Source organism: Danio aesculapii, chromosome 3 (genome assembly GCF_903798145.1).
Source record: "Danio aesculapii chromosome 3, fDanAes4.1, whole genome shotgun sequence".
Classification (NCBI taxonomy): Eukaryota; Metazoa; Chordata; class Actinopteri; order Cypriniformes; family Danionidae; genus Danio; species Danio aesculapii.
In genome coordinates, this window is record NC_079437.1 from 51457785 (window position 1) to 51484236 (window position 26452).

General features: G+C 38.5%; 1 protein-coding gene across 1 annotated transcript in view; it reads right to left on the reverse strand.

The window, feature by feature from the left end:
- Positions 1-167: 167 nt before the first annotated feature.
- LOC130220585 (uncharacterized) overlaps positions 168-26452 on the reverse strand; it is a 32152-nt gene continuing 5867 nt past the window's right edge. Inside the window, exon 3 of the mRNA XM_056452817.1 lies at positions 168-264. Coding sequence (XP_056308792.1) covers positions 168-264 — 97 coding nt within the window. The remainder of the gene's footprint in view (positions 265-26452) is intronic.

A 26452-nucleotide genomic window follows, 5' to 3' on the forward strand; every position in this document is an offset into this window, starting at 1 on the left:
AAAATTGCTCATTGTGCTGATTGTTGTTGTCGGAGATATGACTGTTGAAGAGGTTATTGGCGATGGCAATTGTAGTTGTGGCAGTAGTAGGAGCTGTAGAAAACTTGATGGTAAGATTAGCGGTAGCAGAGGAAATAGCATCGGCAGTGGCTTTAGCATATAAATTATTAGGAGTAGTTGAGGCAGTAGTTGTAGTAGTAGTAGTAGTAGAAGTAGTTGTCGCAGTAGTTGTCGCAGTAGTTGAAGCAGAAGGTGTAGCAGTAGCTTTTAGCAGTCGTTGGTAGCGTCTGCGGCTAATAGTTGAGGCTTGTTGATATCGGCCGTGTTGAAGCAGTGGCTGGCCGGTTGGCAGGTTGGCTTTGCTGGCTTGCTGGCTTTGCTGGCTTGCTGGCTTTTGCTGGCTTTTGCTGGCTTTCGCTGGCTTACGCTGGCTTACGCTGGCTTTAACGGAGTGGTCTTCAAAACGAAGATAGCGGTGGTACGTAACCCAGGGTATTTGTAGTAGCTTAGGAGTCGTCTGATTGGTGCATTGAGAATTGGATAATGCGGATCCAGCCGCTAGCAATCATAAGCACGTGATCCTCTCGAAACTTGTTTATAACTAAACTTCACTTAGTGCAACCATACGTCCCCTTAGTATAGCACTACCATAAATTTTTGACATTGTAGGGACATTATTTTCCCTATGAGGGAAAACAGCTCACAAAGCCCAACCGATGTTTATTGAAAAACTAAACATATAGAAAGATTGAATTTAGGCCCAATCCCAATTCTATTTTTGTACCCCAACCCCTTTCCCTTTTCCTTTCCCTTGGCCCTTGCAATAGAGTGTGAAGGGGAAGGGCTTCAACATTTACCCCTAAGAAATGGGACAGCACCTGTACACATCATCAGATGACATTGCGATCTCTTGCTTCGGACGAGAAGAGATGATCGCGGCTGCTGTTGTTATTCCAGTTGCATTATTTTTTGGTATTTATCTTTAGGAAATCACTGAAGGCAACAATATCATGTTGTCAAAATGATTTAATGTTGCAATAAGATCATAACTGTACTGTGCATTTACACTGTCGCAATATTCATTTATACACACAAAAACAACATTAACGTTATAGCAAACACTGTTAAAAGGTCATTCCCAGCCACCAGAGTTTTCTGACAGGGTATTCGAGTGTCATCAAGTGACAAAATGTTGTGGGACTGCTATACAGGAGATATTATTATAGATTATAGATAACGAAATTAACGATTTTTATTTTAGCTTTTTTTTTTAAACCATGACGGTAAAACAAGTATGCATTTATACATGTATTAAAACATATGCTTGTTTGTTGTACAAATTTGTAATAAGGATTAAAAATACTAATTTGTGGATCTCCTCACAGCCATGCTGCCTTTGTAGACGGTGTATTCTGGGAAATTTTCCTACCCCTTGGTTTCGAGTGTGGTCCTGAAAAATCTCCATTTGAAGAGGTATCTAGCCCTTCCCCTTAGCCCTATGCCTTCAAGCTAAAGAGAATTGGGACATCCCTACCTCTTCACAAAAATGAGGGGTAGTTGTAAGGGGAAGGGTTAAGGGGTAGAATTGGGCTTGGGCCTTAGTGTCATTCTAGATTGAACAAAAGCATTTTTATTACTACCTGGAAATTCAAACAGTTTCTCATTGACAATTGATGTTTAAGCCAAACTTGAAATAAATTACCAAAAATAGTACCTGTCATGGGTACAACCCCAGTCACCATTAGTTATTGTCTCCACAGGTAATAAATAAAGTAGTCCAAGCTCAGTGCCAATAGCTCCTTCCCTTCCGATACATGAGCAAAGCTGTGAGCATTGAGTGCATGAAGTGTTCAATGTTACAAACTTCTTTTTATCTGCTAAATAAGTACAGTATGTCATCCATCCATTTAAAGTGCACATCTTCTTTTTAGAGTCTTCAATGTGAATGGAGTACTTACACTATTTATTTATTCAAAATGGTGTAGAATAGAGAATAAATGTGTGATTTAGAATGCACCATATGTTCAGGGTCACAGTTAAGTGATAAAAGGTACAGATTGTACAGTATATAACTGATAAACTAAGTGTGTGTGTGTGTCAGTAAAGACAGAGCAGCAGGTTTTTAAATCATGCACATATATCGCAAATGCACGGAGGCTAAAACACTTGAAGAAGTGAGTCACGAATGAGAATGGACTTTGATGGACAGAAGGAGACAACGCCGGCTGACTTTTGATGGATGGAGACACGGCTAGTAAATATACACGGACCCAACCCCTCCCCATCATCCCTGCTGCCTCAGCACCAGCCAAACCATGCACCTCCTCTCCTCCGCACAAGAAAGGTTAAGTCATGACAATATTGCCCCAGATCATGAAAATATTAGCAATACTTCTTTCCCCGCCACCCAGGGCAAACCCATCCATCTTCCCACCGGAGACGCCAAAGAAAGGAAAGAAGCTTAAGAAGCAGAGGAGAAGCGTGCTAGACTACTTTTCAGAGAGATCTGTTTGTATAAATCCAGGAAATCTCTGTCCTGTGGAGATTGCAAGAGACAGGGAAAGAGGATTGAGAGGAGCTCCGCTGTGGAAGCAGTAGAGTAAGGGTCGGGTGGCACATTACACATGGAGGAGCTGTTGGCCCGCTGTGTCCATTTTCCATATCTGTGCTTGACGGAAGGGAAAACTGCACTTGCTTGAAGTAAATCCCAAGCAATCCGCATTCAATTACATTAGCCTAAAACATCATTTTAGAAAACAGCGTGTGCTAAAACTATTACATTTTGTCCCACCACAAACAGCGCTTCCAAAGTCGAAGCCACCAAAATAAAATCGTTTCTCGGGTGCATGTCAGGTCACACAATTATGCACAACACCCAAACTCCTTCATTTTTCCACTGCAAACTCTGCCTCAACAAAGTGCTCACAAATAAAATGATTTGAGAACTGAGAAGACATGTCACTTAGCTAGAAATGTAATCCTGTTAGTTTAATTGGGATCTCAATAATCAGAATCAGTGTTGCCAACTATTTTCAATGAAAAGGCGCTAAACTCTGCCCAAAAAAGTCACTAAATGTCACTGGATATTGTCATACATCAATTTACATATTACTGACGTCATCGCTTCCAACCTGTCACGGTCACCAGCTATCATAACTCCCTAGATCGCTGGTTTGCACATAAGGACTACAAATCTACTTGTAAATGGACTACATATTCAGTCATGCCACACACACACTCACACCTGCTCCCAAGTCTCTACTGATTACACTCGCATCACCTGAGGATCGTCAAAGACTGATTACAAACACCATTTAAGCAGCACACACACTCATTCACATTGCCAAGTCTAGTTTACCTGTAAGTGACAATTCAACGCGTTTCTCCTAGTCTTGTTGTCCCGTGTTTTGACCCTAGACTTGTTTATTCTTATTGTCCCTGTCTGCCGCCTGCCTTCCGACCTCTCGCCTGTTATAGTGACTACGATTCTGGATTTGCCTTTATACACCTGTTTGCACCTGTGTTGACCATTGCTTCCCTGACTTCGAATAAACCAGCAAGTGGATCCTAACTTCAGTTGTCTGTGTCACTCCCCATGTTGCACAACCATTTCTGTTTGTTTATTAGTCTATAGTTAATAAAGGGGTGTGTATTTTTGCACTGCGCTTTATGTATGCAGGTTAATTTGACTAAATTTATTGCTGTTGGAATACAGTGTATCAGATGTGTAGTGAATTTGCAGTATTCTCTCAGTCAATAAACTCAGACTGTCACTAAAATCTCTCCGATTGTGAACAAAAAAAGAATAAATGGTCAAAGTGAAATTGTTAAATTCAAAACAAAGGAAAAACAGATCGGTTTGACTGTACTAGGGAAATACCTCACACTTGCGGTGCTAAATAATTTGCCGTCAGTACGTCAAGGGGTGTACTGCTCTCAGACTGCAGGTGGGAGAGACTCCTGTATGAGCACTAGGTCGTCTGTGAGTGCTCTGAGGTGGGAATGGGCCCAATGGTATCACCGGCAGCTCGTTGAGAAGACTAGGAATGGTATAGCATGGACACATGAAAGTCTATAAACATCTCCAGTAACATTAAAAAAAAAAATTGTTGATTTGTCGCTAGTTGCTTTTATTTGAAAAAATTGCCGCTAAGGGGGTTTGATAAGTCGCTAAATGTAGCAACAAAGTTGCTAGGTTGGCAACACTGATCAGAATCTTGAAAGTTTATTTATATATTGGATACATATTGAGTGTAGAGTACATATCAAATCAAAATTCATCAAGGGCACTGACACAACCCCATACAATGACAGACCCTATGCTTTTGGACTTGTTGTTGGTAACACAAACACTGGTAATAATTTACATTTGAATTAAATATGATTACATTATTGGTTGTAATTTTGTTTAATTTAGATAGAATTTAGATTAACCTAATAATTAACTCAAATTCGAGTCCTATGCTGGTACTTTACACATGCTCACGGACACAACTTCACCAGTTCTGGGTCTTAAACAGAGCATATAACTGTAAACTAATCTTTCTAAGTAGGCTACCCAATGCTTGCTCATGCATAAATAATATTTTGATTTAGCCACTATATTATATCATATTAAGCCTGAGATTGTCAGAAATCAACAGGTGTATTTGAGCCGGAATGTATGAGCAATCCTGGTCGTATGACACTTTAGCCTAAACAATATATTAGATATAAATTATTTCAGGAAATATTAGAATTAAACAACAATTTTACATTTCTTTGCCAGGCAGTAATTGATTAACATATCACATTCAAAACAGACAGAATAAGTTAAAAAATATTACGCAACATCAGCATAAAAGTAAAAAACAATTTGTAAAAGAATTGTCAAAGAGTCATCTTACCATCTCAGGCTCATTATTGATACATACCCCTATATACATTTCTGGAGATCATGAAATACCTCACTGGAGGTTTTTTATTTTTTTTATTTTTTTATTTTCTTCAGTTTTTGTTATCGTGAATCCACCAGAGGCTGCTTTGTACAGTTTTTCAGATCTCCAATTTCTCTCGCGAGTGCCATTAGCATCTGCTGTTCTCGTGTAAATACACCAGAGGCCGCTGTCAACTGTCGACACCCTCACCAACCCCCTTCCCTCAACCCAACCTATAGTGTTTCCAAATACTCCTACTGACCATTCTTTGCTGGACTCAAACCCTGTCGTCGTGCTCAACTCCTCTCTGAGTCTCAAGTCTATTGACGTACATGGCGAGCCACTGGGCAAACTGGTTACAGCGGAAAAGCTAACTACACAGAGGTAAGCTGTCAGCTAGTAGTGCGAAAAGAAACAGTAAACCAATGCGAGGGAATGTCAAAATAGCTTTATTTTCTGTTTTTTTTTTTTTATTAATAATGGATGTTGTAAAAAAAAAAAATAATGATACATATTTGTTTTTGCTGTGAGGTAATATTTCAGAACGCAGGTTAGTGAATGTCACTTATGGAAGACATCAAACTCTGGATGGGTTTTCTTGCATATCTGTGTGGTGCATCTTGATTGTTGTTCAATCTGATGTTATGTAAACTGAGATCTTACAGCCTGACATGATAATTATGTTTCTGCAGTCTGACAAGCTACAGTGATTTTGGGATTATTAAAAAAATCAGTGTAAGGTGGGCTTTTGTCAATACAAAAGTTGTTCTTTACAACCCCAAATCAGAAAATGTTTGGACAGTATGGAAAATGGAAAACATTATTTAGTGTATAACCATTTACCACTTACTAATTTTGCCATTCCTCTTCACAACATGTAAAAGACATTTAGGGACTGAAGACACCAATCGATTAAATGTTTCAGGTGTAATTTTTCCTATTTAAACCAGCAAACACGTTTTAAGATAACAGTAAGGCAACAGTACGAGGTGTTCGTTGTGTCATTTTGCACTTCAAAATGTGCCACACATTCTCTGTTGGAGACAGGTTGGGACTGCGGGCAGGCCAGACAAGTACCTGTATCCTCTTCCTCGGCATCCAGGACTTTGTAATGTGTGCAGAATGTGGTTTTGCATTGTCTTTTCAGCATTAATGGCGTCATCACAGAAGTGCAATTTACCTTTGCCAAGAGCACTGACACAACCCCATACAATGACAGACCCTATGCTTTTGGACTTGTTGCCGGTAACAGTCTGCATAATTCTTTTCTTCCTTGGTCCAGAGCACATTGCGTCCAATTCTCAAAAAAAAAAAAAGTTGATGGCACTTCTGGACACCATTAACCATAGGGCTTCCTTTTGACACATTATAGTTTCACTGGTGTTTGTTGATGCAACTACGTATTGTGGCACTTGAAAAAGGTTTGCCAAAGTAGTGCTGAGCCATGTGGTGATATCACTTATAGAGGACTAACTATTCTTGATGCAGTGCCCCAGAGGGATCTTAGTGCCTAAGGGATCGGAGATCACATTTTTGTTGTGCACTGTTGAAAGTGAAATATCCAAATGTTTTCCCATCTTTCTTTGAGAAACATATTTTTGAACATTTCAATAATTTTCACACAAATTTGTTGGCAAACTGGTGATCCCCGACCCGTCTTTGCTCCTAAAGGACTAGACTTTCTTGAATGCTGCTTTTGTACCAAATAATAATTTCTGTACAATCACCTCTTGACATCACCTGTTTCAAATCACATCATTATTTAGGCATTTTACCTGATTACTTGCTCTAATTTGCTCCTGTCCCAACTTTTTTGTGTTGCAGGTATGTCTAAAGGCAATATTTAGTCACAGTCATCTGTTATTTTCTCCCGAGCAAATAGATTTGATGGCAATTTTAAGTTTTATAGCTTTTTATATTAGGCTGAATGACAACTTGGTTATTATTTTTTGACTGATTTACTTAGCATCTTTTTATTATTGTTTGTTAAATGTTATTGTTCAATAAATGACATTTCATATAAAATTGCAGGTAAATAAGTATATGAATCAATAAATATTTTTATAATAATGTATTAATTTATATTATATTGTATTGTTTTGATGTTCATATTCCGCCATTTGTCTTTGACCTATACATTTATTTTAAGACATAACTATTATCTCTTTAAAAATGTAATTCTTTTAACACACTGTTTTCCTTAATACCATGGCAGTTGTATCATCCAGATATTTTTAACTTTATAGAGAAGTGCTCTAGGCTAAAATCTCGACATCCTCTGTAAATTTTCAGCATATGAATAGACGGTATCTTCAAGTTGCGTTAATGTCCTTTAGATCTCAGAGCCGAAAACTGCTGGTACAAAAATGACTTAAAGCGATGTCATTATCAAAAACTAAATTAAAAACATAAATGAAGCTACTAGTGCGCCAGATAATGATACATGTTTGCAGGACATCGAACAGTTAGTTTTAATTAGATGTGGCTAAATATGAAGCTGACAACTTCAAAAACCGGTCAAGGTTTTCTGAGGTAAAACATTCCTTTTCACAATCTTTGGATGACTTTGCCTCAGGAAACGACTTCTGTCACAAATCTACTACCCTAATCACAATCCATCATCCACTATTTTAAATCACTGTTTTCAAATAAACCATTTCCCCCGAAAGGAGTCCGCTGCAAGGTGAGTTGGCCTTTTAAAATCAGGCAGTGTGCACTTCTGCCTGATAATTTCCTTATTTTGCAAAAATGACATAAGCAAAATATCAGTACCCATCAATTCATCAAGAAATATGCTTCCATCATAAGCATGTCCTTGTCCCTGCTTGCTTATTTTGTGTCCTAGTTGTATAGAGGACTGTCAGTCTCTCTCTCTCTCTCTCTCTCTCTCTCTCTCTCTCTCTCTCTCTCTCTCTCTCTCTCTCTCTCTCTCTCTCTCTCTCTCTCTCTCTCTCTGTTTGCCTTGTCTAATCAGTCAAGCCACAAAATAATCAAAATCTGTGAAATGGCATAGGTATGACAGGTATTACAAGTAGATGGTCATATATATAAGGACATTGCTGATGTCCTCATTCGGTGTGATTTATAAGCCTTTTGAGAAATAAGTTGTTTTCAGAAGGTAAAACTGCACTTTTCCTGTGATGGTTGGGTTCAGGGGTATGGAGGGGTTAGGGCATTAGAACATAGTTTGTACAGTAGAAAAACAATGGGAACCTATGTAATGTTCCCACAATTCATAAAAACAAATGTGTGTGTGTGTTCAATAATACTGTAAGGATATATTTTAGGTGTCCCTTTCCAACTAAAGGTCAGCAGATTTTGTTGAATGGTTTCCCTTATTTGAATGTGTCTCTAAAAAGTCTGAAACGTGTCTGAGTCAAGTGGACCTTTGTTTTTCCCAAACCTGATGCCATATCTTGGCACAAAAACTGCAAAATTATTCACACAGAGACACTGACATTCTTGGGTTAGTTTACCATTTTGCCTTTGAGCAGAGATGAGAAAAGTAAAACACAGCATGATAACGTCAAATACAGAATTGAAATTAAATAAAAAGCATTTCTGTGCCCACCCCAGGAGGTTTTGCTATAAAAACATGTCTTGATAAAAGGTTTCAGGGTTAAATATTACTTACATAGTTTCTCTCGACTTTAAACATCTAAGGCTGAATATCCAAATCATATGTCACACAATGTTATTAGGTTACATGGTTATTATAAGGTTTCATAGTAACCCTTATTACAGATATATTTTGTCTAACAGACACCATGGGAGCCCCTATCACCTCTCTTGTAATACAAAACTGACTATTGATCAGCAGCAAGTGAAATTTGCACACCGCACATAGGATATCTGGGTACAAAAGGAGGCAGAATAAAGTATCAGCAAGTACTACATCCAAGTGGTTGGCAAAGGCTTATCTGATACAGCCAGAAACTCAGGCCAAGACTGGGTATACCTAGGGATAATAGAATCATGTAAATGGACATGTGTATAAAGATCTTCTTGCAAGTCTTTTAAAATCAAGGAGAAATTTCAAAAAGAATAAGATGCAGCAGCATGTGATTGCACCTCTCAGGAACCATTAAATGAAGTTTCGTTTTCCAGTGAACCTCCGATCCAACAAATCATTATTCACACCAGTGGCAGTCACATAGACTTTATGTGTAGAAGCTAACAGACATTTCTTCAGGACTTTCTAAAGACATAAAAGCACTGATGTATATGTACATCTCCATGGGTACTAACATTGGGAGGAATGCCAGGTAGCAAATTCGGTCACTTCAGTGTTCAAGTTATGCCTCTCTCTCTCAGCAGGAGATGAATTCTTCTTTGGGTAAATGACCAAGGACTGAAACTTGAACTCAGCACAACTATCGGGACTTGTTATCCATCCTCGCCAATCTTGCAAAGGGTTTGTGCCAGGAGGATCACCGGGAGACACATGTGTACTCTAGGCACCTTGTCCATCTGTGCAACAATGCATCTGTGTCGAAATGGGCGCCAGTCAGGTAGTACCAGAGTGTGCGGTGGAATGCGGTGAACATAATTATCTTTTATCTTGAATCACCCATTTCATGACTGCTTCAACGCCTTCTATTGTAGGTTCTTGAGAGACTGATGAGATGTAGGTGGTATTACCTTCTGTAAGTGAAAAACCATTGTGCAAAACATTGGCAAAGAGCAGATGGAGCTTGGCTATAAGGTTATTAAAAGTTTAATTGTTTCCCTGATTCCCTAAAGGCTTAAGGTTAAAATTAGGGCAGAGAAATTGGTCAGACAATAGGATTATTGTAATATAAACTGGCTATTGATCAGTGGCAAATGAAATTTGAATGTCACACCTATGATATCTAGACATGTAAGTAGGAGTAATTACTTAGTAGCAAGTACTATATGCAACATGTTGGCAAAGAATTACCTGATACAACTAGAAACTCAAGACTGGCTCAAGACTGGCTATACCAAGAGACAGTTATATTTTATGAAGATCGAAGTCTCTCTCACCCTGGATCACGTCTCATGACAGCTTTTAAGACCTCTGTAGTGGTTCTTGCAGTCTGCTGACATGTAGGCAGAATCACCTTTTTGTGAGTGGATGACCACTGTGCAGGTCTGGTTGCTGGCCCAGATGATTGTGGGGAAGCTGCAGCCTTCTCAGTGGGGTGCACATGGAAAGAACAGGCAAAGTTTGTTCCGTAGGGTGTATTTAGCTGAAAGTAGTGCCACCTCTTTGCATATTCTAAAAACAATGTAGACAATGGTGTAAAACATTTGTGACACTGGATCACAATCTTGCTTAATGGCCATGGGGTCCTAGGACAATTACTCCAAATGGTGGCATTTTTGTTTGTGGGGACAAATGTGCCACAAGTCCACCTGAGGAATTTCCAAGTACTCTGCTTTGTCCCATCATTGATGATGGTGAGGGGAGTGAAGTTTGCTACCATGAAGGAGCTGTAATGTGGTGCTCAAATCCAGAAAAAGCTGAGGAGTATATTCCAGACCAATGCTGGAAGGACTAGGCAGGCAGAGTAGCCATTCTGGTGTCTGCTTTGGAATGCCCGTCACCTAAGAAGGTTCAAGCCTAGACCTTTTCACAACCCCCAATGAGAAATTAAGTTCACCCTCTGGTTAACATCCTAACTCTCTGGAAACTTGACAGGAGCATCCAAGCTTGCTGGGACATGAAAGGACAATAGGGACTATCTCTGTGGAAACTCACCTGTGTTCCTTCCCATACTGAGCTTTCCACCAAGATCTAATGATTGGAGATAGAAGGACCAGAGTTGCAGGCCACTCAGGGGATCTTTAGCCTTTTAGGAACGTATGAGAAATGAGACTTCAAGTTTATATATATTGAACAAAATAATAGCAAAATTATATATTTCTAATAGTGCTGTAAATATGATTAAATTCTTAACTTGTAAAAATGATATATAACAAATAAATTACAGAAGCATAAAGAAGTACTGCATAAACAATTAATTCTGCTGGGATTGTAATTATTTGTGATATATTAAGTGTATTTTACTGCAGGCCCAGTTTCTAATTAAACTCTCAAATATATTAAAGTACAAAATATACATAGTAATTTATGATACCATACAACTTATGATGCATACAACCCCCTTCCAGCTGGTTGTCAGGTGGTGTATAGTGTTCAGGCATAGTTGCTAATGTGGTTTAGGCTGGTTTATTGGCTGCTTTAGGCTAGTTTATGTGGCTCTTTACTTGACACTTCCCAGCAGGCACACCACATCATAAGAGGTTAATATTAGGTTAGATTTAGGTTGTGCAGTCAGGTAACCCAAATTCAATGTCTAACCAGCATCTAAAGAAAAAAAAGTGACTAAAATCCAACGTCAATTAAAAATCTTAAACCACCGTCATATTGCCGTGACATACTGACATGTATTTGTCAGGTATGGCAACCAAAATCCAACGTCTGATAGACATCATAGTGGTAACGTTAACACAACATCAATCTGTAACATTATTAGTCGTTGATATTTGCTTGAGTTTAGGTTGGACATAGGAAACTGACGTCGACCATAAGTTGGACTCTAAATGCAACGTCCCCACAATGTTGAGGTACAACGTCAATCTGACGTCATGTGTTTGCTGGGTTTTTTTTTTTTTTTTTTTTCAATATCAATTTTTTTCACATATCTGGCTGATTTATTAAAACAAATATATGCAAAACAGTGAAAATATATATAAACAAAATGTAACATAGATAAGCCACAAATACATGCCACCAATAAATAGATGATATTGAAGTGCACCTTAGTCTTATTATTCTCTTAATCAGATTAAAGCAAATAATTTGATTACTGATGTCCATGTAAACATAGTCATTGTCCAACAACCAGGTCTTGATATGATAGCGCCTTTCCCACCAAGCACTTTTATGTTCAAAAAACATCAAATAGACATCTCAACATAGAGTCTTGGCTAAAACAAGGCTAAATTTGGACTGTCAGTGAAATCTAATAGATGTCTAGCACATACCTGTCAACCCTCTTGTTTTTCCCGGGATTCTCCTGTATTTAACAGTTCTATCCTTCTATTATCTGGTAAAAGTATTATCTCGTATTTCTCCCATATTTTCAGTTTTTCTCTGAAGGGTGGCAATAAACATCAAAGAGCCAATTCTCCCTATACGCAAGCCATACCGCCAAACCACCAGGGGCCACCCCTTGCTCATAAATGTGAGTCTGTTCTGTGCTTTCATTTACTTTCATTTCTTGAACCGCCAACTTATCCAGCAGATGTTTTTTTTTTTACACAGTGGATCCCCTTCCAGCCGCAACCCATCACTGGGAAACATCCATACACATTTACACACACACTATGGACAATTAAGCTTACCCAATTCACCTATACCGCATGTCTTTGGACTTTTGGGGGAAGCCAGAGCACCGGGAGGAAACTTACACGAACACAGGGAGAACAATCAAGCTCCACACAGAAATGCCAACTGACCCAGCTGAGGCTCGAACCAGTGACCTTCTTGCTGTGAGGCGAATGTGCTACCCACTGCGCCACCACATTACAGCATGAAAACACTTTGAAATAAATAAAAAAATGGCAGGATTCCCTTTCCTTTTCCTTACAAGTGCCGTTGCCCCTCCTATGCAATCTTCAAAACAGTCATATAGCGGTGCGTGACTGTCAGCTGACACGCAACAAATAGTGATAAATAGACACCATATCCCAAATGGATTCTGTACACGTGATTTGAAGCGAAGTGAAAGTCTGAGTTTTGGATGCATCTTTGAACAGACATATACACATAATTGATAATAATAACATCTAAAGATGTCGATCTTGGTAGGTTTTTTTTTACAAACACAACTAATTTTGTCCTAAATGAGCACAAAAAGTTATAACGTAAGATGTGTGCATTTTTAAAGTGACACCTGTTATTTAATGTAATCATGAAAAATCTAAATAAATGAGTGATTAATTCGCTGCTTTTTAATCAGAATGTGTAATTTATAAAGTGAAGAAAAGATTTATGTGATTTGATAACTGGATTCTATTTCTTTATATTTGCTATTCATTTTAATAAGCTGAACTGTTTGCCAACAGAATAACAGATTTAGTCATTTGGGGATTTATTTTTATTTATTATATATATATATATATATATATATATATATATATATATATATATATATATCCCTTATTATGGGGGGCATATCCCTTATTTTCACATCCAGGTATGGTCTAGCAACAGTACAAATTTAGACTTTTTTCACTGGCGTCCCAATTTTAGCTTTGGTTTAGCTAAGATGTCTTTGTTCGGATGTTAGATGTCTTAAAACAACTCACACACACATACACAAATGTGTTCTGGTTTGGTTTTTCACACTAGTTCAACTACTAAATACTAGTGAAAACACAACTACAAACATGATTTAGAGTTTTGATTCAAACGTTTTAGTGGAAGAGAAGATTATCATTATACTTAAATGTTCCTCACATACACACACTTTAAGTGCACACACACTTTACTTTTTTTACTTTACACAACTACTTTATTGTTGTATGGAAGTATACAGTAAATCACAATCCATTTTCTGTGCGTGGGATGAACAGATATTCTGCATAACTTCTCATCATGTGTATTAAAGGAAATAAAAACTAGAACATACAGTATAAATAAAAATGTTTCAAAACTGTAATATTGGGGTGAAAATCTCTGTAGGGGTAAACCAATGACATTGTGAGGACTTGTATTGTGAGTTTGAAAATCCCCATGATGTACCAGATTGCATTTCAATGTCTTTGGCTTAATGAAAACCGCAGCTACTGGTGGTAAAGTTTGATTACAGTATTGTAAGGGCTCTTGGCACAAGTAGCATTTTGCTGATTGCGTTGCTGATACAAATGTACGGCTTTCAAGGAAATGTTTTTCACCTCACTAAATTTATGAAAGCATTTAAAGCAGTATATAGGAAATAAATAAAAAAAAAAAAGATCTAGATGGCTTTGTCCTGTTTGTACGTGCACGGAGCCAGAATATGGTGCTTTCAGTTCTGCACAAAATACAGTGAAACCCGTCAGCTCTTTTATTAGCACAGCAGGTTCGTTAGCTCGTACAAAAGCGGTGATGAAAGACGCTTATTAGAGAGTGGGAATATTTTATTCAAGTGGTGTGACCACTGCCATACCTGTACTTTCACACAGCGCGATAAAGAATGAAAGTGAGTGGCTGTTGCACACATACCAGCAGCGCAGTCCTATACACGCACATCCAGAAGAATTCATCTCTCAGCAGTTCCTGTTGCCCTCCAGCGAGTGAGTCCTGCTGCAGACATTGATCAAAATGACTTGTAGCATGTAGAAGTTCGAAATCTACCTCCTTTATGTCCCTTTGCTACCGACAGCCTGCCTGATCCACTCAAGCAGGACAAAGAACAAGAACCTCGCGCAGCTGCGCAAAGCAGCCTGTGCAGGTCAGTCCTAATGCAGATTTGTTTCCATCCTTCTAATACTCTGAAACTTTTTTCACATATGAGAATCAATCAAATACAGTTGAAGACAAAAGTGTTCACCTTCTTGTGAAACTTTAGTTAGTTTTTAAATATATCCAATAATTAACAGAGCACAGATGTTTAACTGTATTTTCTATTATATTTTTCTTTTTATTATCAATAACTGCAATAACACTTTATAATAAAAGTGCAAAATGATGTACTAATATATAAACTAAATGTTACTTTATTATGAACTTATAATAAGTTAAGGTATGTGCTAATCATGAACAAACTTTCACTACAACATGAGTTGAATAATGGCTAATTTATTTACCTGTTAGCAGGGCTTAATTTGTGCTGGCTCCACCTCTGAAATCTGATCCAGCACCTTATTTTACCGATCCTTCACCTCACACGCTTTACTTTCTTCTGCGACTCCCCAACCCTCTTCACTTTCATCTGCGACTCAAATCCTAACACCCCCTGCCCTCCACTTTTTAATTCCGTCCACTACAAACCCCCACTGGTAATGCGGTGACGCAGCATGTAATACAATCGCCTCACAGCAAAAAGGTCGCTGGTTCGAACCTTGGCTGGGTTAGTTGGTATTTCTGTGTGGAGTTTGCATGTTCTCCCTGTGTTCGCGTGGGTTTCCTCTGGGTGCTCCGGTTATACAGAAATGTATATTGGGGTACGTTTTCAGAATGAGCCTGGGATGCTTTAAACAGTTATGAATGTCCATCTAGTGCGTGTTTACATTGAAAGGTGTTGACATCTATTAATAGACACGTAAACATAGACTATAACAAGGCTAAGTTCAGGCTGTCAGTGAAAATTCTCATACTGTAGATGTCTAACAGCAATCCAAAAATAAACTTATCACTGATTAGACCAAGGGTGTGCAAACTCCCCTACTGAAAAAAACATCTTAAACCTACCTAGGTTGGTTGGCTGGTTTTAGCTGGTTGGCCAGGCTGGTTTTAGAGGGGTTTTGCCACTTCCAGGCTGGTTTCCAGCCATTTCCATGTCTTAGCTGATCAGGCTGGGAGATGACCAGCTAAAACCAGCTTGACCAGTCTAGCCAGGCTGGGAGCCCAGCCAAAACCAGCTAAGTCCAGCTAAAACCAGGCTAGTCAAGCTAGTTTTAGCTGGTCATTTAGCTGGTCAGCCAAATTAGCTAAGACCAGGCTGGAAATGGCACTGATTAGCATTTTCGGGTGTGTTTGATTAGTGCTGGAGCAAAACTGGAGGACACCGGCCCTCCAGGACCAAGTTTGTCCACCCCTGGATTAGACAGACTTCACATGTGGTCATTCATTCCTGTAAATATGTGGACTAGTTTTAGTGTCGTTTTTTGGCTACTCTTAGATATCACTTATTATATTTTCACTGGCAGCCCAAATTTAGCCTTGTTATAGCCAAGATGTTTATACATCTATTAATTGTATATTGGACTAATTTTATACTCTCACACACAATGGTTTTTGGAAATTTAGAAAGTGCTCAAAAACAAAAAAGTTGTTGAAACACCGTTAACGTATGTTGTTTATTTTTTGTTCTCTGTAGATACATAACATAAATTCCGCTTTTAAATAATAGGTCACCTATAGCTTTCGTCATGAGCCATGGCTGCATTCAAAATGACATCAATGTTTTAAAAGTGCACTGCAAAGGGAGTGCAATTGTAAACATGAAGATCGCTAAAACAACTGTAAAAATACTTTGAAAGCAAATTACACCTAAGAGTGATGACTTTAATGCCTTTTTTTATAATTCCAAGTTTAAATGTTAGAATGTTCTAAATTAATAGGGCACAGGGGGGTATCTGGGAATAGAACACACCAGGAACTATGTTTCTAACTTCAGCTTTAGAGGTGTAGTCGCAAGCATACAAGTTTGCGACGTAGTTTGCGAATGTTCGTTTGAACAATGGATTTGGGAAACGCCAAATCAACGAACTATGTTTGTAATGACGCAACTTTTGACTTTAGTTGGCTAATCATGGTTTTCGGAAAAGCACCCCAGAGTGAAAGGTAGCAGTAGCGGACCAAAAAGTTTGTAGCCGGCCACTGTAAAACAGGAACAAGAAATTGACATTCTCGCCACCATATGGATTTACTTTCATCAGCATCGGCCTCACAGCTCTGTGAATGTTGGTGCTGTCACTTATTGATCCGCGGTTGGTAAATGTAGCTTGTGTGGACACTACTGCGCTACTTGACTAAAATACAGCTTCACTACTGAAAATCTATTTGATTTAGAAAGCAGCGACACTACCGCCACGCTACTGAGAAATTTAGTTAAGCTAGCAGCGTCCCTACTTGTAGCAACGCTACTGACCAACACTGCTAAATACATTTTAGATAAATTTTGTTAAGTGGTAGCCGCTGATTAATAGTAGAAGAAAAAAAGTCATATGGAAGTCAATGGCTTCTAGTTTCCAATATTCAGTTCACCTTTATTTCTATAGTCAAATCAGCTTAACATAAATGAAGGTCTTGTAAATAATAATAAACTTTCTAATAAACATTCTTTAGAATGATTGTGTGTGTGTTCGGCAGAGGGAAAAAAAAACAACTTAACTAAGTAAATGATGACAAAAGTTTCATTTTGGGACTACTACTGTACACCCCATAATAAATGACACCTCATATGTCAAATACTAGAAAAATGGTTGCATGTGAAAGAACTTCTGACTAATCTACAACTAATTTGAGTGATCATAAAACATTTACCCCATTTACACTTGTTATCATATGGCGGAGACAGCTCTTTATATCAACTTTAAATATTCAGATGTCTATTCTGCTGCATGCACAACCTCTGCCATACGAAGAAAAACACATTCATTTTGAAACCTCTTTTCTTGAATTACAGGGAGAGTAAGAAAAGCAAAGCTCCATTGTTAATGCCACAAAAACATAGAGAAAAGGCTGGAGTGATAATTACAGCATATTGAATAGGACCTCAAGCCAACAAGGTCAGCAATACAATAATTATAGTTGTAACGGCGCACATATGTGTGAAGGTGGCTGATAGGAGAGCTGGACTGTAATTGCTTGTCAGGTTCCGAGTTTAGGCATCATGTTTACAGTCATGTTGAGATTACCTGAGCTGTGGCTAATGAGAGAAAGGTTGACTAATTCTTTCATCCAAGGTCAGTTGAGCTACTGCTAAAGTCTGTGTACATAACAGAAATCAAATCTTACACCCCCGACGCATAACATTATAATGGTCAGGGCCTTTTGGTGTCACTTTTTGATGGTCAATGTAGGTAGGAATGCACAATCAATCAAAATACAATTGCAATCATGATTGTCATGCACATCTTGTCATGTAAGCACGGGTGTTTAATCAGTAGTAAATCTTCGATGAACAGGGGAGAATCTATCTATCTATCTATCTATCTATCTATCTATCTATCTATCTATCTATCTATCTATCTATCTATCTATCTATCTATCTATCTATCTATCTATCTATCTATTATCAAGGGTGGTAACACTGAAAGCAAACATCCTCACTGAATGTTTTTTGTACATTCATTGAATGCTACTGTAGAAGTGCATCTAGTAGCCCAATGATGAAACTAACAGCATGGTCGAAGGTCAAATGCATGTAAGCTTTCTCTAGGGCTTCTAAAAAGAATTGTGTTACTTATTAGAATTTATTAATACTTTTATATATAATTAATATTAATATTTATATTAATATTTTTATATTTAATTAGACTCAAATTTTAGGAGACGGTCAAATTTAGACTGTATTTCTAACTGTAAGAATGGATCACATTCATCATTTATGACTCAATTTAGAGTTTTGATCTATATCTGATCCCATACTCTTCAGTTATATGTTCAGTAGGGACCAAACGCTGTTCAGTTTCATGTATCTCTAATCAAATCTAACTATGTCACATCATAATGGTAGTGCAGGTAAACTTTTTAAACATGAAGAAAGGGCGGGACCAAAATAGCTCTTCCATATTTTAATAAGGCGGTTCATAAAGGGACTAAGCCGAAAAAGAGAATGAATGAATGAATGAATGAATAAATGAATAAATGAACATTTTAATAAAAAACAGACAAAACAGTGTTTTGTTTTTAATCACAGTCCAGTGAGAGTGGTTGAGCTGAAACACATCAAATGAAAATGCAAATGAGAAGCATCTCGAAGGGGGAGGGACATGTGAGACCCTGGTCAGTTCTTGTCACATGACTCGCAGTGTGCTCATGGCATTCTGAAAAGCTGAGATGTTTTCAACTTCTGCATTGTATGTGCGCCTGGTAGATGCGATTACATCACTCTCAATATGCACACACAAGCCACGCATTTTCATTGGAAATAACAAAAGTCTAATCCCAATTCTTGTAGCTCTACCATACTCCATTTAAGGGCCAAGGGGAAAGCCTTCAAAATTTACTCCTAAGAAATGGGACAGCACTACAGCACCTGCACACGTCATCAAATGTCATTGCGATTTCTGGCTTCATATGAGATCGACGATCACGACTGCTGTAGTTATTCCAGTTGCTTTATTTTTTGGTATTTATCTTCAAGAGATCACTGAAGGCATATATTATGTTCTCATAATGATATAACGTGGCAATAAGATCATAACTATATTGTGCATTTAGACTGTTACCATATTCATCTATGTAAATACACAAAAACAACAAAAACATTATAGCAGACACAGTAAAAAGGTTATTACCAGCCACTAGACTTTTTTGACAGGGTATTCAAGTGTCATCAAGTGACAGAATGTTGTGGGACTGCTGTACAGGAGTTTTCATTAGGATTTATATATAGTGAAATTTAGCTTTTTTAATTTGAGCATTTTTAGATTTTATTTTAGGTTCCGAGTTTAGGCATCATGTTTACAGTCATGTTGAGATTACCTGAGCTGTGGCTAATGAGAGAAAGGTTGACTAATTCTTTCATCCAAGGTCAGTTGAGCTACTGCTAAAGTCTGTATACATAACAGAAATCAAATCTTACACTCCCGACGCATAACATTAAAATGGTCAGGGCCTTTTGGTGTCACTTTTTGATGGTCAATGTAGGTAGGAATGCACAATCAATCAAAATACAATTGCAATCATGATTGTCATGCACATCTTGTCATGTAAGCACGGGTGTTTAATCTGTAGTAAATCTTTGATGAACAGGGAAGAATCTATCTGTCTATAGCAGACACAGTAAAAAGGTTATTCCCAGCCACTAGACTGACAGGGTATTCAAGTGTCATCAAGTAAAAGAATGTTGTGGGACTGTTGTACAGGATTTTATTTTAGCATTTTTGATTTAGCATTTAACTATGACGGTAAAACACAAATGCCATTGTGAATGTATTCAAGAATATGCTTGTTTGTTGTAAAAATTTGTAATAATGACAAAAAATACTAATTTGTGCATCTCCTTACTTCCATGTGCAGCCATGCTGCCATTGTAGATGGTGTATTCTGGGAAATTTTCTCACCCCATCTTTTTGAGTGTGGTCATGAAAAATCTCAATTTGTAGGATTATCTAGCCTGTCTTCTTAGCCCTATGCCTTCAAGCTAAAGAGAATTGGGACACCCCTACCCCTTCATGTGAATGCGCAAAACAAGGGGTAGGGGTAAGAGGAAGGGCTAAGGGGCAGAATTGAGATTGGGCCAAAGTTGCGAGCGGAAAAGACGCAATATGAGAACAGCCCCAACATGATTTCTCCAGCAGTTCTTCTTCATTCACAGACATGCTGGATCCACGTGATTTGTTAACAAACGGGTTGCGGATCCATTCCTTGGCAGTTCATGAGTTCTTCACTTGGCCTTTTCCCTTTCACAAAGAAACTTTCCAAAGACGTCTGTTACTTGCTCATTTTGCTAGCTTCTAAGTAAAATTTTGGCGCACGATTGACCGAGATGTAAACAAGAGAATATGGTAAATTTTCAAAGTATTTTTTTTTTTCAAAATAAAAGATCGTTCAGATTTAGATTATAAATAAAATGAAAAATATTTGTGGCTGGTTCGCGGCCCGGGGGTTGGAAACCACGGCAACAGAGCATGTGACTGGTCAAAAGATTAGATAAGAAATTGAACTATAAGGTGATTCCCAAAAAAAAGCTTAGTCTATTTAGATGGAATTGACATACTGCAAGTTTTTGAAGTTTCTATCTTTTAAAATGCAATTTTTGTCACTGTTTTGGAGCACAATAGTTTATAGATATTATTAAGACTAGCATGTGAATACTACAAATAAATAAATGAAAAAAATCACTGGGAATTTAAAGTGTCTAGTGTTCTCTGATTTCTTTAAAATCAAACTGGAAATTGAGGATGTGTGATGTCATTAGCATGGCCACACAGCCCATGTCACTACATAAAATAGCTTATTTATTTGAATTTGAGCATTCTTTGAAGCATTTGGGATACTGTAAGTACATAAGTCAGCAAAATATAGAACACTGGTCTTTAGTTTTTGGATATATTAAGGAAAAAATCTTATATTGTGCCTTTTACTATAGGCTTTACAATGATGGCAAAATTATTACCCAATGTGTCATTTAATGGAGAACAAAAATCATGCTAAAGAGGTACCCTGAAACTCATAGGGTTAAACCAAGGAGTTCTGACCAGGCATCAATAAGCAATAAGTAAGGCGAGAGAATCTGTTACCCAAACATATTAAACCGCAAATGGTATGTAGTGCAGTCCGTCAAGAAGAAATCATCTTTTGTTTGCGTCGCTTTGCATATTCAGCCTCCATCCAGCCCACATAGATGTTAATGTACACCCACACAAACACATTTGTGCTAACAGGGCATGCTTATTTTCCTGCACCCTCTTGTTCTCAATGGATTTCTCACTTCCTAAAACCCACACACTTCAAATACACACTGGCTCACACACACATGCAGTACATACAGCGGCTTTGTAGGCAAGAAGCTCTGGGTGCAACATCAGCTGAAATTGAATCCAGAGGCTAGATCTGGTTGTATCTCTTACACACATATGCTCTGATCCTAGTTCTGCAGAGTTTTCTTCTCTGGCCTGGTCAGAGGCTTTAGGGACAAAATCCTACCAGCCTGCACTTTGTCTAATGGAGGGTAAAAGGGCCCTGGCCAAAGCAGCGTATCACTGAACTGCTGACTTTAGTTGGCCTCGGTAAACTCTGAGAAACATCATCCACGCTGTAGAGAGATGCTTTCGGAACTTGCTTATCCGCATTTGTGTGTGTGTTTGACTTGTTTCGTAAGATCTTCTTACTGATCTCTCATTCATATTCATGAAGTTATATTTTATGTTTGGTTCGACGATAGACAGTGGTCGGGGCGGTTCAAGGGTCAGTGGATATTTCATCTGTGCAGACCATTACACTATGATTTTCTGAGGGAAAAAAAAATGTTTATTATTATTTTTGCGAAGTTCATGACATTGTATCTTAATGAAGGAGCAACACAAGAAGGCATGCCGTGTTGCAAAGTATCTAAATACATTGGAAGTTCTGGAACTTTATTCAATGTGCAAATCTCACTATGTCAAAAAATAAATGTACTTAATTACATTCAATTGCATTATGCTCTTGCAGATAATAAACTTCAATATTAATGGCCACTTGAATGTATGTCCAGAGAGCACATTTTTATGACACATAAGTACACTTAAAGGAGACATTTCTACTACTTACCCAATTCCATCCCTCTCTTTCTACAACTTTGCTTTTATGTTTAGTTACTTCCCTGCTTTAATGAAGAAAAAAAAAAAAAAAAAAAAAGAAGTCTATATAATTTGTATATAAGTGTCAGTATAGTGCTTGATCCCACCTTGTTCATGATTAGCCCCAATTCCACTGTCGGGCCAGTGCAAGCCAGGGCTTTTATCGGGCCGGACTGGGCCAATCGTCCAGGAGGTTGAGCAGTGAAGCTGAAATCATGTCGCGTTTCCACTGTCGGGCTAGTAGCTCACAGCCCGTCATGCAAACCCCGCCCCCAGAACTTCCCTCGAATCACACATCACATAACCTGCCCAGTTCAGTGGGAATCAGGCAGGTAAATATAAATAATACAGCACACCATCACATCATCACGAAATGATTCAAATGAATACAACTGAAACAAACAAATGACATGTTATTGTACAGCATTTGATTATCTCTGTATGCACAGGCATATGTATTTTCATTCATTATATTTCTTTAGGCTACTCACCGACCGACTGCTGGCATCACACATCGAGTGGTCTCGCCACTAACGAAGGGACCCAGCGCACCACCCATAATATAAAACCACAGAAGTTTTCCAGTAATAACTCGGTATAAAATGTATTTTATAACATCCTCCTTTTGATAGACATCGTCAAACATTCAGCCCAAATGGTCCGAGGAGACGTAAACATATTAATTTTTCCCAAGGCTATATGACACTTAATAGGTAGTTCCCCTTTATTTAAGAGAATAATTTAAGGATGTTGCATATCATTCGGTTCTCTTAAGTAAAGGCAACAGTAAGTGTTTTTAGGACATGAGAGCAAGTAAAATGTAAAATAATATAAAAAAAGTAAAATATAGCCTATATTTCGGTGCGCTCAGCAGCTATCCACTAATAGAGCTCTACATGTATTTAAATTTCATTTTTCTCTTGCCAACCTTATTTTATTTACCAAGATTATTATGCGTTATTGAAACATGAGGACGCAGCAAAGAAATGTCCCTTAGAAATTACGCAACAGCCTTACATTGCAATGCAATCATAAGCAAAAAGACCCCTAACCTATAACGTGTTTTATGAAATAGCCTGTTTTAAACTGACCAGCTATATTTAATTATTTGGCGCATGTACTTGTGTGCAATCGGAAAACTAGTGTAATGGTGGCATGCCATCTTTAAGAGACTCGGGCAAAGTCTGCCTCTCCTTTTACTCTGCCCGAAGCCCCAGCTGGCCCTCTTTGGCCCAAGGTATTCCGCGGGTCAAAAAAGGCTGGATGCTGGCCCCGAGGAAGCCCTGCTTTGGCCCGATCAGGCCCTGGAAGTGACAGTGGAAACGCGACTGGCCCTGGCTCGCTCGCTTTAGGTGCGATAGTGGAAACGCGTTAATGTGCCCTATACATAAGTCATTATTTTTATTTTGTGTGGGCACAAAAATATTCCTATCGCTTAATCACTCTCATTGAATCACTAAAGCCACATGGTCTTTGTATTGATGGGGTGTGGCCAAGAGCCATGGGAATGTAATGATACCTGCGTAGCACACCGGCCTCGAGTCCTATGGAGGAGCTCTGGACTATAAAGGGAGGAGAGAAGGAGGGGGATGCAGAGAGAGGAACAGATTTTAATAAATTATTTTAATTTTAATAAATCATTTAAATGTTGTCAGTTCCATGCCTCCTTCTTTCCGATGGGCAGGTGGCCATTTAATTTAATTAGAGTGGTGCCGAAACTTGGGAGGGAGTAGAAACACGCTGCCATGAAGCCCTCGCCACTGAGGGAGGGGCACAGTGATTTCAAGTTGGACTGAGCAAAATCTGCCACAAGAGACACTCAAGCCCTTGCCGGGGAGATGGAAACGGAACTCGCCACTGTCCACTGCAACCTGGAGGGGCAGCTACCGTCTGTGAGATTAAAGAGTCACCAGGGAGGAATAGGAGACAAGGGGCTTACTACCGTAGAAAGAGTCCGGGAAAGTTGTCGCGATCTGCAAAAGAGCCATAACCTGCTTTTGACCACCACGATGGGGTGGAGCAGAGAGAAAAAGGGATGGTTGATTGCCGAGCGCCTGTTGTCCAGAGGAGCCGTCGCCTACAAGGTGGGGGTGGGGCAGAGGCCCAGAAAGCCATCCATTGAGGGGTGGCCAGTGCTGTAGCCGCACACCGCGAACGAGAGTACCTCAGCCGGCTGAGGACCAAAGGTCAGCGTGTTTCGAGAACCAAAACTCATTTTTTTTTCTTTCTTTATTCTCTCTCAATCTCTTTTGTCTCGCTTTTTTTTTTTTCCATCTCCTTTTCTTTCGGCCTGTCTGTTGGACTGTGACATCACTCCACACACGGCCACCTAACTTTATACTTATACATTATTTTTATTTATTTATTTATTTTGGCTGAACTAGCACTTCAATTTCTCAGCTCTGCTTTTAAACAGGGGTATAACAATATTTCATATAATTATGGTTATGAAACCTTGTTTTGTAGCAGGATTAGCGCTGCTTTAGCTGTTTTGTATTTATGGTGCCAAATGTGCAGTGTGAAGTGGTGCCTATAGATGATTAACACCCATCAGCCAGTTCAATTCCTCATACTCACAAGCTTTGGACAGTCACCAAACCACTGTAAGTTGCATATAAGAAAGCATTTCAGCATTTGAGGAGAAAACTGTCAAAATGTGATGGAAAAAAAATGTGAGCTGGAATGACTCATAGTTTGAAAAGCCCATTCAGGATAAACTTTATTGTACAATCAGCAATTTATGATAAGAAGGAATGTAGAGCTAGAGTCTGTAAAAAAAAGGCTGATTTTGTCGAATCAATGACACTTACACTGCAAATATGGAAATGGGCACTTAACCCAGGGTTTATTAATTTAGGCTAGATGACAACGATGTAGTCAAAAATGGAAAACTTTTTTTTCCTCCTTTTTCCTCAAAAACACCCCAGCAGGAACAGGTCGTCAACATGACGTCAGATTGACGTTTTACCCCAATGTCTTGGGACGTTGCATTTTGTTTGGAAATGAAAATCGGGTTGACATCAGAACCCAACATAAGGGGGACAGATGTTGCATTTTGGTCAATTTCCAACGAAACCTAAAAACAACAAAATATCAATATCTAATGATGTAACAGCTTGACATTGTGTAGTTGTTACCAATATGACATCTATCAGACGTTTTAGTTATCATACCTGATAAATAAATGTCAGTATTTGATGTCATTGGTTTAAGATGTTGGCTCGACATTGGATTTTTGGTGACTTTCCAACACAACCTAAAATCAACCAAATATCAACGTCATTTCATGCCGTTATTAGAAATTAGAATAACATTTTCCTTGGAAGCTGGCGACCTAAATCTAACCTAATATTAATGTTGTGTTAATATTTTTTGTGTTGTGTTAATATTGATGTTGTGTGTCTGCTGGGACAGTTTATTTATGCCAAGCTAGTACTTAGCACTGTTACCTTGTTAGTAACCTGCACCTGTAAAGAGACAATGGTCCATCAGCTGTTCGGTGCTGATGTGTATGTAGAATTTGCAGTGTGTGCAAGATGTGTCTCTACTTGGTTATAATATTAAGTAAATCCAAACATTGCTAATGAAGCCTTATGCTGTGGTCACACTAGAGTTTGTGGGTGCGAAATTCTGTTGTACAGCACTGCGAAAAGGGACGGGATTAAACAAGATGATTAAACGTTAAAAAAGGCGAGAGATTGGTCCATGTTTTAAATTCCTGTCCAGAGACGTCATGTTTTGATCTTCGATTGATCTAACACAATCATGTGATGCGATTTCACAGGTCAGAGTTCACCAAGCTTGAACTTTCCAACGCAGTGAAACTTATTGCATGAGCTTGCATTTCCGGTCTGACGCATTCGCGTACAAATGAATAGAAGTCTATGGGGAGAAAAGTGCAGTGTGAGCGCAGCTTTACTCTTAAGCAGAAACAGCACTATCCAGCCTGATCTCATGAGGAAACATAACTATTTTACCCTTTGTCAGTTTAGTGGCTAATTTGTACGAATTTATATGAGTCGAGTAGTATGAAAATGTACGATTTTAAAAAAGGAGACGTGGCATCCAACCCCGTCCCTAAAGCGTCATTGGGGCAAATCATTCTAAATTGTACAAATGAGATTGTACGAATTCATACAAATTAGCCACTGAATCAAAAAATTACAAATTGCCTTGAGATCATGTTGACACTACAATGTACTTCTGTTTGATATTTATTTATTTATTTATTTCATTATTTATTTATTTCAAGAGTTCACACTTAGATATTGTTTGACAACTGTTAGCAAGTTTGGCATGCTGTCCCGGGAGAGAACCCTGAGCTCGGAGATAGGTGAGCCCAGGGC